Source organism: Megascapheus bottae, chromosome 11 (genome assembly GCF_031878675.1).
Source record: "Megascapheus bottae isolate mThoBot1 chromosome 11, mThoBot2.hap1, whole genome shotgun sequence".
In the NCBI taxonomy this organism is placed as follows: Eukaryota; Metazoa; Chordata; class Mammalia; order Rodentia; family Geomyidae; genus Megascapheus; species Megascapheus bottae.
In genome coordinates, this window is record NC_143519.1 from 23,804,399 (window position 1) to 23,819,289 (window position 14,891).

The 14,891-nt window shown below is 41.0% G+C and overlaps 1 protein-coding gene across 4 annotated transcripts; it reads left to right on the forward strand.

Moving 5' to 3' along the window:
• Window positions 1–885: 885 nt before the first annotated feature.
• Commd6 (COMM domain containing 6) lies at window positions 886–5,568 on the forward strand. 4 transcript variants are annotated; one of them, XM_090342030.1, is made up of 4 exons: window positions 886–1,010; window positions 1,098–1,109; window positions 3,141–3,293; window positions 5,198–5,568. In XM_090342030.1, exons 1-4 carry the CDS (start codon window positions 963–965, stop codon window positions 5,246–5,248), a joined length of 264 nt encoding a protein of 87 aa, XP_090198156.1. In that variant the 5' UTR covers window positions 886–962; the 3' UTR covers window positions 5,249–5,568. The 4 variants fall into 4 exon arrangements, with proteins under 4 accessions (XP_090198156.1, XP_090198155.1, XP_090198157.1 ...); XM_090342029.1 differs by having other exon boundaries at window positions 886–1,109; XM_090342031.1 differs by lacking the exon at window positions 1,098–1,109 and having other exon boundaries at window positions 887–1,010.
• The last annotated feature ends 9,323 nt before the right edge of the window (window positions 5,569–14,891 follow it).

A 14,891-nucleotide genomic window follows, 5' to 3' on the forward strand; every position in this document is an offset into this window, starting at 1 on the left:
TCTGTAGTTACTTAGGGGCAGGTCCTTATTCTTACTCAAGTAGTTAGGGAAAAAAAAAAGTATCCTCACTGGTATATATATATATATATATATTTTTTTTTTTCTTTTGCCAGTCCTCGGGCTTAAACTCAGAGCTTGAGCACTGTCCTTGGTCTTCTTCCTGAAGGTTAGAGCTCTAACACTTTAGCCACAATGCCACTCCTGGCTTTTCAATGTATGTGGTACCAAGGAATCGAATCCGGGTTTTCGTGCATGCTAGGTAAGCACTCTATCATTAGGTCAAACTCCCAGTCCTTTTCTGATATATGTAAAAAACAAACAAAAAAATTTTTTTCTTACTAGTTTGAATAGGACACATCTGAGATGAACAAGAGACAAAAAGACCGGATGAGAAAATATTGCAGCCAGATTGAAGTTTAGGGGTGGGACATGTAGCGAAGGTTAATAAAGTAAATCACAGCGAGGAAAGCGCATTACTTAACTATAGTTCTCACAGACATCTCATTTGAAGGACAAAAAACAAAAAACAAACAAACAAACAAAAACTTAGACCACGGAGGCACCGCGGCCCCGCCGGACAAATGCAGTTACAATCGGTCACAGGTTCGCGCTTGCGCAGACACTGCTCGGCGAGCCCCCAAACTGGAAGAGCCCACATGGCCAGCTGGAGCGGGGGAGGACGGCATCCTCAATTTAATCAGTATGTCCCTTCTTCAGTACACATAAAGTTTTCTTCAGCCTTTCTCCACACAAAACGTTCTTCCTCTTGAGAGTAGACATAAATCAGGTGTAGTTGAGCAAAAGCTGCGTGACACAGAGCTTTATATTTTCTTCTCTCCACCTCCCCACGTTCTCTGAGTGGACCTGTCCGCGCGGGGCGGAAGTGGAAGCGGAAGTGCCTACGGCGGGGCGTATCCACCGGGGACCACCGGGGACCACCGCGGGCGGGCTGTGCTGGCGCCATGGAGGGGTCTGGAGCCAGCGAACCGGTCTTAGATGCTAAATCTGAAGTAAGTGCCGGTAGGGTTGAGGAAGCTGTGGGGTCGCGGAGAAGGAAGGAGCATTCCCTCAGTTGTGTCTTTCTGCTTTGGTTTCAGGTCACCAGCCAGGTGAGTGAGCGGCCGCGCCGCCCCGCTCCCGCGGCCTCCTTGCTCTGCGCTCTGCGCTCTGCGCTCGGGCGAGCCGGCCTCCCCCAGCTCGAGAGGTGCAGACGAACGAAACCAAACTGCGCCCGCCATCCTGAGACCCTCCGCGGGTCTCCTATCTTTGGCACTTGAGATGATAGCCCTTGTCCTCTTAAGTTACCTTCCTTCTACCCTGGCCCTGGGTACCGACCAAGTATTCCGTATTTACTCCAAGACAGGCATACGGTGTGTTAGAATGCGACCGCTGTGTGAAAACTGACACGGTTTTCAACCGTAGCACTGCAAACCTTTATTACTCTTCAAAGAAATTACTTTTCCGCGGATCGTCTATGGCCCACATCCTCAGGAGGCTCAGGTCCAGAGGATCTTGTTAGAAGCCAAGCAAAGCAGGAAGCTGAGCAGGATATGTGGCTTGAGTATTAGAGTGTCAGCCATGATCCAGAAAGCTGAGGGAGGCGAGCAAGAGGGCCAGATTTTTATAAAAGACAGACAGATTTAGCCAGGCAAGGTGGGTCACGCCTGTATAATCCTAGCTACTCAGGTGGCTGAGATCTGAGGCTTTCGGGTCAAAGCCAGCCCGGGCGTTAAAGACTCTTATCTCCAATTAACTTCTAGAAAACGGGAAGTGGGGCCGTGGTTCCAGGGGTAGGGCAGTAGCCTTGAGCCAAAGAGCTCAGGGAGAGCACCCAGAGTTCAAGCCCCATGACCCACCCAAAAGAAAATGACAGACTAGAAATATGAATTGAACTCATCTTGTTTCTGTCAGAGAAGTGAAATCACAATGCAAACATTACTTGTAAAGAGCTATCAGTCTTTTGACAAGTGTATTTTGAGTGCTTGCTCTGTACCAGTGTCCTGTGTAGTTTTGGAAATAAAGCAGACAATTCTACATTCTTCGAGTCAGTATGAAAAACTGCATGTATACAGTCACAACAAGACTGAGCAGTCATGATAAAAACCTAGATAAAGAGTATCAAGGCTGTCAACAGTATAATGCAAGCATATGACATTTGGAGTCAGACTTTGGTTCTGATTCCAGAAAAGTGTGACCTTACATACACATTGCCTAAGTTCTCAAAACCTGGGTCTTGTCATCTGCACAATGAAAATAATAATCTATAGTATTGTGATTCATTGGAACATTCAGTGCAAGTAAACTGCATAGCACATCATCTGGCAGGCATCCATCATGAACACTGATGAAATCTGAAAAACACTCATCACTGTTCTAATGCCCTGGATTACTACAGTGAAGAAAGAAACTGCCATGGTTTTTACACATGCCTCACAAACTGTGAGGATTACACGATCTGCCTTCTATGTTAGGATTTTCAGGTGTGTAGTATGTAAAGGCTCAGGGAGTGGGAAAGTAAGATAAAAGATGATTCTGACCATTTGGAGTATCCTGAAGTGACAGAAGAAATTTAAGCCTTTTCAAAAAACAAAACAGTTTTGTCGTATCTTTTTTTGGCATACCTTTATTACACATCTAATGGAGACTTTTTGTAGTGATGGCAGTGTTATTTTTTTTTTATTTCCGGTATGCCTTTTTTCTTTTGTCGGTCCTGGGGCTTGAACTCTGGGCCTGGGTGCTGTCCCTTAGCTCTTTGGCCCAAGGCTACTACCCTACCCCTGGGCCTGGGTGTTGTCCCTGAGTTCTTCAGCTCAAAGCTACTGCCCTACCCTTTGAGCCTCAGTGCCACTTCTGGTTTTCTAGTGGTTAATTGGAGATGAGTCTCATGGACTTAAGTACCTAGGCTGGCTTTGAACCATCATCCTCAGATCTCAGCCTCCTGCGTAGCTAGGATTACAGACGTGAGCCACTGTGCCCAGCCTCTATGTCATTTTGATGGAATAATTATTCCCCTAGACTTTTCTTTGTTACATGCACAGAAACTAGAAGTTGGGTGTGAGAGGAGTACCATTGAATTTATAACCTCTATTACAGACAGTAGTATTCCTAATGAACTGCTTTGTGCTGTTTTATTATTAAAGCTTATAGATTTTCAGTGGAAACTTGGCATGGCCGTGAGCTCGGACAGCTGCAGATCACTTAAGTATCCTTATGTTGCAGTAATGCTAAAAGTGGCAGATCATTCTGGCCAAGTAAAGAACAAGTCCTTTGAAATGACAATTCCACAGTTTCAGGTTTGTGGCTTAATTCATTGAACTAAAGTATATTTTCTACTTTAAAAATTCAAGTTTTTTTTTGTTTTGTTTTTGTTTTTTTTTTCTAATGGTCATGGGACTTGAACTCTGGGCCTGGGTGTTGTCCCTGAGCTGTTCAGCTCAAGGCTACCTTTCTACCCATGGAGCCATAGCACCACTTCTGATTTTCTGGTTTGACATAAGAGTCTCATAGACTTTAGTAACCGGACTGGCTTTGAACTTCAATGCTCAGATCTCAGCCTCTAGAGTAGCAAGGATTACAGGTGTGAGCCACTGTACCTAGCTTTTAAGTCTTTTTCAAGGGAAATGTTCATTGCTTTTCTTTGTAAGTCGATGTGCCTTACAAGTAATTAGCAAACACAAAATATGTTTTCTTTGGAATTTGATAACTTAATTTTAATAAAATGTGCTGAATTTGTATACTGTGCCATTTAATTAATCACTCTAGGTTACCATTTTTAGGAATTTTTCATCTTCTGCAGAATATTTACAGATAGGGCTCCTTCCTGGACCAGTCTGAACATAGTTATATATAATATTGTCAGTAGGGGGAAATTTAAAAACAAAAATGCTTCTACAGAAGAACATTATACCAGCTTATCAAATGATAAAGAAATGAACTAAGACATAAATGTTGTCAGTTGCTGGGAGTGTGACCTAGTGGTATTGTAGAGTGCTTGTACAAAGCTCTGGGTTTGATTCCTTGGTACCACGTGCACAGAAGTGGTGCTGTGGTTCAAGTGGTAGAGTGCTAGCCTTGAGAAAGCTCAAGGATAATGGCCAGGCCCTGAGTTCAATCCCCAAGACTGGCAAAAGAGAAACAAAAATGTCAAGGTTAGTCTATTTTATTATAATTAAATCCATGCAAGACAACTTCTGCTACCTGAAATATAGTCTGTTCAACGGGTTTAAAATTATTTAAGCCCCTCTTTAAGCAATATGTAATTTTTGTTTTTATCTTCAGTGTTTAAGACAGTGTTGGGTACTTAATAAGTCTCCCTGGTGTGATCTTCAGAAACTTCTAAACGGGCCAGGAGTGTGGCCTAGTGGTAGAGTGCTTGCCTAGTATGCACAAAACCCTGGGTTTGATTCCTCAGAACCACATACACAGAAAGTTTCCTCAAGTGGCACTGTGGCTCAACTGGCAGAGCACTAGCCTTGGGCAAAAAGTGTTTCAAGGACAGTGCCCAGGTCCTGAGTTCAAACCCCAGGACTGGCAAAAATAAATAAATAAATAAATGAAACTTTCTCTAAAATGTGGTCATGAGCTACGTAGTCAATCTACAAAAGTATTTTTGCTTTAAATACCAAATTGTAGCCAGGTGCTGGTGGCTCATGCCTGCAGTCCTAGTACTCAGGAGGCTGAGATCAGAGGGTCACAGTTCAAAGCCAGCCCAAGCAAGAAAGTCTTATCTCCAGTTAACCACCAGAAAAGGCTAAGTATCCCTGTGGCTCAAGTAGTAGAGCTCTAGCCTTGAGCTAAAGACCTCAAGGACAAAGCCCAGGTCCAGAGTTCAAGCCCCACAAGCAAACAAAAAGCAAAACAAATGGTATCAATTTCTTCCTCTTAGCAATCATTATTGAAGGTCATTCAGTGCTAAGAAAGAGTTTTAGCCAGGCGGCTCACACCTGAAATCCTAGCTCTCAGGAGGTGAGATCTGAGGATCAATGTTCAAAGCCAGTCCCAACACAAAAGGACCTGAAACTCTTATCTGCAGTTAAACTCTAGAAAATGGGAAGTGGGGCTTGGCTGAAAGGTAGGGTGGTAGCCTTGAGCTGAAGAGCTCAGGGACAGTACCCAGTTCAAGTCCCTGTAGTTATATCCCCATGTAGTCATAATTAATGTAACTACTCTCTGAAAATAATGTTTTTCCTCTTTTCAGAATTTTTACAGACAGTTCAAGGAAATTGCTGCTGTTATTGAAACTGTGTGAAACTGGTTGATACATCATTTGAAAATTATGGATCCAACTTTCTGCAAAACAACTACATACGAATCAAATGATATTTATCAATGAAAATAGCACTTTCTATTTTTCACTAATAAGATAAACAAGAATTAGATGTTAGTGATCTATACACAACTTTGTGAATGTACTAGAAGCGACTAGATTGAATGCTTTAGAAAGGGTATATTTGTGATATGTGAACTGTATCTAAAAAGCCGTTGAATGGAGACAAGTTTATGTATTAGAACAATAGTGTAAATATTCACTGATAAAGGAACTTACTTTATAAACTATTTCACACGGAGTCCTATAAGTTTATGTATAACTTAAGTTTTATAACATTTAAGAAGGTGATCATGAGAATTTGAGTTACTTTCTCAAGCATTTGGAATCTGGTTAAGATTTATCATGCAAGCCATGGCGCTCAGTGGCTCACACTTGTAACCCAAGCTTAACTTGTGTGCTATGTAGGAATTTTTATTTAGGATAGATCCTTTGAAATATAAGCACCAATATATAGCTATTTGGCAGACAAAAAAAATTGCCTAGTGTTCATTTCTCTTGAGCACACTGGAAGTCTGCATTTCAACCTTTTTTTGCAGTAAGACAAGAATCAGATGATTGGATTGAAGCCAGTGAGAACAGAAAGAAATAACCAACAACTATCTAGTTTTGTTCACAAGTCATCTCTTGGCAAGTTCGAGCGGTCTTCTCAATCTCAATGTGGAAATGAACTCTCAGATCAAACAAAGCAAGTCAAAATAGCATTGAGATTCTGTCTCACACTGGTGAGAATGGCTGTGATCAAGAAAACAGAAGGTAGCTGGGCACAGGCGTGGTGACTCACACTTGTAATCCTAGCTACTCCAGAGGCTGAGATCTGAGGATCAAGGTTCAAAGCCAGCCCTGGGCACAGAAGGACCTGAGACTCTTATTTCCAATTAACCTCTAGAAAATGGGGTGTGGGGCTTGGCTCAGGGGTATGGTGTTAGCCTTGAACTGAAGAGCTCAGGGACAATGCCCAGGCCCAGGGGCAGGGCAGTAGCCTTCAGCTGAAGAGCTCAGGGACTGCGCCCAGGCAAGTTCAAGCCCCATGACCCACAAAAAAAAATGAATGGTCTAGATTCCTGTGGCACATGCCTATAACTAGCTTCCCAGGATGCTGAGATATGAGGGTCTTGGTTCAAAGTCAGCATGTGTAGGAAAGTTTGTGAGTCTCTTCACTGGCAATAAACTACTGGAGCTGTGGCTTAAGTGCTACGCTTGAGTAAAAACATGTTGAGGGACAGCTCCCAGGCTCTGAGCTTAAGCCCCAGGACCAAACACAAAAAGTAAATGGGTGTGGGTATGATTTATGTACTTTATACATGTGTATAAAATAGAATAATAGAAACCTAATTGTTTTTAAGAAGGGAGGAGGAACAGCAGTGAGTTGGTTGTGATGAATCACACCAACTCCAGTTCCTTGTGAAGCAGAGATGAAGGTTAGAATTAAAGGCTAGCCTAGGCAAAAGTTAGAAAATACCTCAGAAAACAAATTTAATTCCAGATACATGGGAAGTATAAATAGGTGTATCATGGTTCAAGACCAGCACTAGGCAAAAACAATATGATTTAAACTCCTTTGCCCAATTAATGTACACTAACGAAAATATAGATTAAAAAGTTTAGTGTACCTAAGTACAGTAGTTAAAAAATCAAGAGCAGTATAATGCCATATCACTCAACTAATTCACTCAGAAACCTCTAGTTCTGTTGAAAAAGTCAAATCAAAATGATCGTCCTATCTAGGTTTATCATTTTTCAACTTTTTACAATATCACTTTTTTGGGTTGGGGTGGGCACTGGACTTCTCACTCTATAGTCTGGAATGGCCTGGAACTTGTTACCCATTTACCTTAATCTCCCAAATGCTAGCATTACGGGTATGTGCCACCATGCTTATCTCCTTTTCCTCTATATTTCTGTACAGTTTCTGTGTTTAGGTTTGTTTTAGCCTCCCAGGACATTCAGTGCAGTAACATCTCTTACATTTGGCAGCTGAGGAGCAACACGCTACATACATTGTTACCTAACTATTGTGTAAGCATACAGTCTGTCAACTCAGTGAGAGAATTACCTGACAATACATTCCTCAGAAAGTATCCCTATTGGTATAGAACGTGCTTATATTTGCTTAGCAATAATAAATTGAAAAATTTTAAATAAAAGGGACTCTAACAGAAACCAAAAGATACATATTTTTAAATCACCATTGAGGGCAAATTGCCCACAGGAAAAACCAGGCTTATCTCCAACAGTGGTATGAGCTAGAAAGCAACATCTGCCATGGTGAGACATTTGGGGGTTGCTACAACAGCAAGTGAGCAAAACTGAATAGCATATAATTTATGTTTCAAGATTTTTACTTTAAGGTCCAGAAGCATTGCCTACTGGTAGCACGCTTGCCTACCTAGCATTCATGAAGCCCTGGGTATGATTCCCCAGAACCACATACACAGAAAGTGTTGGAAATGGCACTCTGTCTCCAGTGGCAGAGCGCTAGCCTTGAGCAAAAGGTTTCCAAAGACAATACCCAGGCCCGGAGTTCAAGCCCCAGGACTAGCAAAAAAAAAAAGAAAAAAAAGATTTTTACTTTAGCATTTCTATTTGTAGAGAAAATAAAAGTAACAGAATGTTTTAATAAATTTGACATACTATGGCATAACATAAGCTGCTAAAATTTGCTTTTGAACTCTTTTCAGCACATTTTATAAAATGATGTAAAATGCATCCATTTATATTTGGAGGCTTCAAGGAAAATTATACGTGGGCATTTTGATGAACACCTGGAATCTCAGCTAGTAAGGAGGTATACATAGGAGAATAACTGTTCAAGAGAAGACCTTCTTTGAAAATTAACCAAATGTAGCCAAGGCTCATGATAAATTGCCTGCCTCACAAATGGGAAGACTTGAGCTCAAATTCCAGGACTGGCAAAGAAAAGTAAAGGAAAATTAAAAGCCGTGAAAGCACACATGTTAGGTTTTAAACACAGAAGAGTATCTAAAAGAGGAGAGAAAGAGTAGTTAATTTTTTAATATAATTGGTACATTAAAATTCATGATTTTTTAGTTGGGTGTGGTGGATCAGACATGTGGTCCTAACCATTCAGAAGGCTGAGTTTAGAGGATTGTGAAGCCATCCCAGGCAGGAAATTTCATGAGACTCATCTCCAATTAACAACAACAAAAACCCAAAACACCAAAAAACCCGAAAGCAGAATTGTGGCTCATGTGGTAGAGCATTAGCCTTGAACAAAATACGTCAGGGACAGCAGTAGACCCTGAGACAAGTCTCAAGACTGCCACAAATGTATGATTCCCCCCACGCACACACACACCTCTTTTGCTGGTCCTGAAGCTTGAACTCAGGGCCTGGCAGTATCTCAGAGCTTTTGTGCTCAAGGTAAATACTCTGGCACTTGAAGATAAGAGTCCCACAGATTTTCCTGTCCAGGCTGGCTTTGAATTATCAAGCTTATATTGGGTTCTTTATACTACTGTATTTTATATTTGTATAAAATTTTCCATGATGAGATTTCTTTAAATTTACTGTATCTTATTTTAAAAAGAAATGATCATTTTTAGTTTACTAATAAATTTGTTCATGTTCCAAGACTGGACTTTAAGATCACAGAGAAACTTTTATCATGCAGCTGAGGTAAATCATAAATGCTGCATAGTTAAAATGTGCTCTGAGGGCCGGGAGTTTGGCCTAGTGGTTAAAGTGCTTGCATAGCATGCATGAAGACCCGGGTTCGATTCCTCAGTACCACATATAGAAAAAAGCCGGAAGTGGTGCTGAGGCTCAAGTGGTAGAGCTCTAGCCTTGAGAAAGTCCAAGGACAGTGCTCAGGCCCTGAGCTCAAGCCCGGGACTGGCAAAAAAAAAAAAAAAAAATGTGCTCTGAGCCAGATGATTCACTTTTTACATTTTGATTGTTGATGCATGACTTGATCAACAGCTTGCTCCATAATTATACTAGCAGCAAGATGCCTGCTTGACTCTAACAAATTTCCAAACGTAGCTTCATACTGAACTCACTTGGCAGTGTTAATTTGACTAAAATCTGGAAAAAAATTAACTGAGAAAAGGGTAAGACAGAGATGAGCTGAAATGAACATAATGATAATCTGGAAGTGGAAAAAATATATTCTTTTTGCAGTACTGGGGTTTGAACTCAAGGCTTTGTGCTTGCTAGGACAAGTCATGTCCACTAAGTCATATCTTCACTTCTTTCTTTTGTCCATCCTCGGACTTGAACTCAGGGCTTTTACACATATGAGATCCTATACTCAAGGATAGCAAACATTCTACCATTTGAGCCACAATTCTACTTCTAGCTTTTGGGTGATTTTCCTGCCTGGGGTGACTTTGAACCTCAATCCTCAAATCTCAGCCTCCTGAGTAGCTAGGACTACAGCTGTGAGCCACCTGTCCCCAACTGTGATTGCCCTTTTAAGATGGAGTTTGAATTCTATAATCACTGTATTCTACAGTTACTAGAGACCATGCCCTCTATTTAATGGGAGTCATTATTAGCTATAGAAAGCTTTTCAGCCTGGTGACTAGACAGGTTTCCACTTGCTCCACGAGCCCCACAACCCAGGGTTTGTGTCCCTGAGGGCAACACCCACTCAAGACTTGGGGCATCTCCAAATGCATCAGAGATTGTGAAGGAGCAAACAGTGTCCTGTCCTCTAGGGGGAGGGTCAAGGGTCCTAGTCACACTATCTGCTGACCTCCATGCTTACCTAGCCAGTCCTGCAGCAATCTTCACTGTGTGGAGGATGGGGCTGGGGAAGCTGGCCATGCAGACGGTCTGGACCAGGGCCCTCAGTCCAGTGAACACATTCTGGGAGGTAGTTCCCCAGGCAAGTTGTACTAGCAATTCACTTCCCTGGGGGAAGGTTGGGGGTGGGAGTGGAGGAGAAAGCTGTGGGCATTTGTTAGTAGTTGTGTCATGAAAAGTCTTCATTTGAAGCTAGGAGCCAGTGGCTCATGCTTATAATCCTAACTAAGCAGGAGACTAAGGATCTCATTTGGAAAGCCAGCTGGGGCAGGAAATTCTGTGAGACTTTTACTCTCCAATTAACCATTTGAAAACCTGAAGTGGTCCAGTGGCTGGACCCAGAGACAGCACCCAGGCCCTGAGTTGAAGAATCACAAGCTACCAAAAAAAAAAGTCTTCATTAAAAAACCCATTTTGAATAAACTTTCCTTTTTTGCATTCACAAAATAGAATCAATTTTCTTCTTGTTACAGGTCACCATTCAGTAAAACCACAATGGATAGGGTCATTTTTCTATATTTCTACCAAAAATTAGATTTTGGATTTATAGTTGTAAGTTTTTCACTAAGGATTCTCAAACTTCCATCTCTCAGAGACCTTAAGCTTCAAAATTACATGCTCAACGTTAGAGATTTCTCTGCTCCATTATTTCAAAATACAATTTCGAACTGTTTAATTCTAATTCATCTCCCAGGGTGCTTTAGGAAACACTTTTTTAACTTTTCAAACTGTGTGTGTGTGTGTGTGTGTGTGTGTGTGTGTGTGTGTGTGTGTGTGTGTGAGATGGGGCTTGAACTCTGACCTGGGTGTTGTCCCTGAAATCTTCAGCTTAAGGCTAACTCTCTACCACTTCCAGTTTTCTGGTGGTTCATTGGAGATAAGAGTCTCACAGACTTTTGTGTCTGAGCTGGCTTTGAACCATGATCCTCAGATGCCATCCTCCTGAGTAGCTAGGATTACAGGGGTGAGCCATCAGTGTCCAGATCACTTTTTTAACTTTCTTTATAAAGTTAGGGGATAAAAATCCTCTTTAAATTCCATTTTGGGTCCAAAGTCCCAGCTGGCTATACAGGGAATTGCTGATACACTTTTCTTATGAATTGTGGAGACAACGTATTGTATGATTTTTCACTACAAAGCCAAAGCCACTCCAAGTTCCAGTATAGGCTCCATTTTTTTCCCCGGACGAATTGCTGCTTTGGAGTCAGTACATAGGATTACCATCTTTAAGTTCTTTTTTTAAGATTATTTTTTATTAAAGAATTTATTAACATTGATAATTAACATCATAATTCAAATGATGTATTTAACAAACAAGTATTCAAGAAGGGAATCTATATACAATCACTGGCACTTAGATTCTAGAACATAATTAAAATTAGGCTGAGGGTTTGTATGTCATTTATATATGTTAATCTATATAATAAAACATGTCTATAGAGTCATAAATTTTTATGTCTATGTAGTTGTGTTTATATTTCCAGTACCATGTCCATAGCAGTTTTTTTGTTTTGTTTTGTTTTGTTTTTAAATTTTATAATGGTAGCGTTTGAACTGAAGAGTTTCACACTTGCTAGGCAGGTGCTCTACTACTTGAGGTATGCTCCCAGCCCCCTTCATTTTGGTTATTTCTTGAGATAGGCTCAAGACCTTCCTGGAACATAATCTTCCTATTAATGCCTTTAACTCTCGGTGGGATGACAGGCATAAGTCACCATGCCCAACATCTTTCTGAGATGAGATCTTGACAACTTACTGCTAAGCTGGCCTCTACCTTCAATCACCTGATGTCAGCCTCCTGGAGTGGCTAGGATTACAGGCCTGAGTCACTGGTACCTGGCTATCTTTAAGATTTTAAAGAATCATTTTTGTTCAACAGAGGAAGCAGCAACTGAATTCCCTGGAAACCTTTGAAAAGTGTCTTACAGCTCTACTTTTGAAATGATCATTATCATAAGGCCATTTCTTATCAATCTTGTATTTGCTTGAGATTCTGGGAAGAATAAGTAGATTGCTTTGCAGTCTAGCAAATTCTAACCCTTTTATATTTCTCCAAGTTCTGTTTGCAAATTTGCCAGTTCTTTCCTGAATACATCTCAAAGTGCTTTATTAAATACTGGTAGTATGAACCACATGAAGTTCCTTTTTCTTTTTTTGGCTTGAAGTCTCTTTGCTCAAATCCAAAAGTCTGTTAAGTGGTTCTTTTTATTGCTATATTTTCCAGTTCCTTTAGCAATTTACTTACCATTTTCCCAGACTCTTGAAATAGTTTCCTGGCTATTTTTTGAGCCTCCACTAACAACTTCCTTCCTGAATGCCACGTGGTCTTAAAGTCAATGCCACATAGTTCAGAGTTTTCTCATGGTGCCATCCCAAGTCTGGATGCTCAGTACTGCTGTTGCTTTTCTCTTGTCTACATTTCCTAATGCTCCCTATAGATGGCAAGAAGGTATTTGAGGGTATTTGGTAAATATTGCTTACTATAATAAACTGTTTTTTTTTTTTTTTGGTTCTAAGGCTTGAATTCAGGGCTTGACCTCTGTCCTTTAGCTTTTTCAATCAAAGCTCGTGCTCTACCACTTAAGCTATAGCCATGTTTCCAGCTTCTTGCTGGTTAATTGAAGGTAAGAGTCTTGCAGATTCTCCTGCCTGGGTTGGCTTTGATCTTTCATCCTCAGATCTCAGCTTCCTGAATAACTATAATTACAGGTGTGAGCCTGTAATGTGTTTCTTAATTGCAGAGTATCTCTGAAAGATTTTTTTTTACATTTCATCTAATATGTACTACCTTAGTCATTTACTGTCATTTACTTAATCTCTCCTGAACCAGACTGTTTGGTATGGGGTACCAACCTGTACAAGCATGAGTTGTACTCCATATTTAAACTCACATTCTAACATCTACAACATGTAATTCCTGAAGTTGTTAGTGTCTGGTGTTCTCTCATCTGTAAAATAAGAATACTAATATTTACCATAATGGAGGAGAGGAAACATTAAGCAGAGTAAGAAGTCAACAAATGGTAGATATTGCTGCTGCTATCTTTTCATTTTTACATTCATGCAAACCAACTTGTACCACTGGCTACATCCAGAAAGAGTCATTGGAAAATAGAGTGGAAGGGAGACTTAAATTTTGCTGTACATGCTGAGTGCCGGTGGCTCACCTGTAACAGTAGCTCTTCAGAAGGCTGAGATCTGAGGATGGAGGTTCAAAGCCACCTTGGGCAGCCAAGTCCATGATATTCTCCAATTAATCACAGAAAAAGCTGGAAATGGTTTTGTGGCTCAAAGGGGTCCTTGAATTAAAGGAGTTCAGGGACAGTACCCTGGTGCAGAGTTTAAGGCTCAGGGCCAGCCAAAGACAAACAATGAAAGGAGCAAATGAAATCCCCCAGTCTCCATTCGAGGCCTATTCCAGTGACCTAAGCTGCTCCTGCCGAGATTTAACATCCGAAGTTTCCACCATCTTGCTAACACTGCCACCCTGTGGACTAAGCAATTAATATGCAGATGCACAAACATTCAAGCATAGCATTACTATCGGAAACAGTGATTTTAAAAATGAGATTAACTCATATTGGTATAATATCTCACTTTGTTATCTGATATATTGAATTTATTTGTATTTGGATATTTGAAATTTGATAGGGAAGGGGGGAAAACCAAGATGGGTGGGGGGTGTGGGGGGGGAGGGAAACAGGTACCAAGACATGTGGAAGGGTATCAATGTATGTGAATTAATGCAAATATCATGTAACCCTTTTACTAATTACAATAAAAAAATAAATAAAATAAAAATGAGATTAAGGTTGGCCAGGAGTTTGGCCTAGTGGTAGAGTACTTGCCTAGCATGCACGAAGGCCCAGGTTCAATTCCTCAGTACCACATACATAGAAAAAAGCTAGAAATGGTGCTGTGGCTCAAGTGGTAGACCTCTAGCCTTGTGAAAAGTCCAAGGACAGTGCTCAGGCCCTGAGTTCAAGTCCAGGACTGGCAAAAAACCACTATGGGCCAGGAGTTTGACCTAGTGGTAGAGTGCTTGCCTAACATGGCACAAAGACCCAGGTTCGATTCCTTGGTACCACATATATAGAAGAAGAAGAAAAAAAAAGAGCCAGAAATGGTGCTGTAGCTCAAGGGGTAGAGCGCTAGCTTTGAGAAATCCCAAGGAGAGTGCCCAGGCCCTGAGTTCAAGGCCCAAAACTGGCAAAAAAAGAAAAACAAAAACACTACAACAAACTAAAAAGCAAACCAATTTTGGAACAATTCACTTATAATAAACTTTCAATTAACTTGTAAGGTCTGCCGAAAGGAAACTCCACACAGTTCAGAAGAAGAGGGTTTATTGCATGAGGAAAGAGCAGACTCCTGCCTCCCAAGATGGAGTTGGGTGAGCAAGAGAGCTTATGGCGAGAAGTGTGAGATTATATAGGGGGAAGGGTATAGCCACAGCGGAAGTGGATGTGATCTCAGAGGATGGGGAAATACCTCAGACTGGGGGACCTCCCACTGCCCCCAGGCATGCCAGTTGCCAGGGTTACAGGGCTGGGTGGGGATTTCCAGGATGCAGGGGGAGAGAGCCAAGGAAAGAAGTCATTTCTTCCAGGTGGACCTAACACAACTTACTTTCAAAAATCATACAACCCATAACTATTAAACAAGAAGCATTTTTGTCCAAGGACAATTTTATTAAGGTATTCTTTTTTCCATATATTTTTATTGTAATTAATAGAAGGATTACATTATATTCACCAGATAGAAGGTGCATTGCTTGAGGTATTCTTATATTTTT

What these genes read in the sequence shown, in the direction of transcription:
- Commd6 (XM_090342029.1), top strand. Translation starts at nt 963, where the DNA reads ATGGAGGGGTCTGGAGCCAGCGAACCGGTCTTAGATGCTAAATCTGAA. An exon ending in GGTTTCAGGTCACCAGCCAG is followed by an intron (nt 1,110 to 3,140) that starts GTGAGTGAGCGG and finishes TTATTATTAAAG; the next exon opens with CTTATAGATTTTCAGTGGAA. An exon ending in TGACAATTCCACAGTTTCAG is followed by an intron (nt 3,294 to 5,197) that starts GTTTGTGGCTTA and finishes TCCTCTTTTCAG; the next exon opens with AATTTTTACAGACAGTTCAA.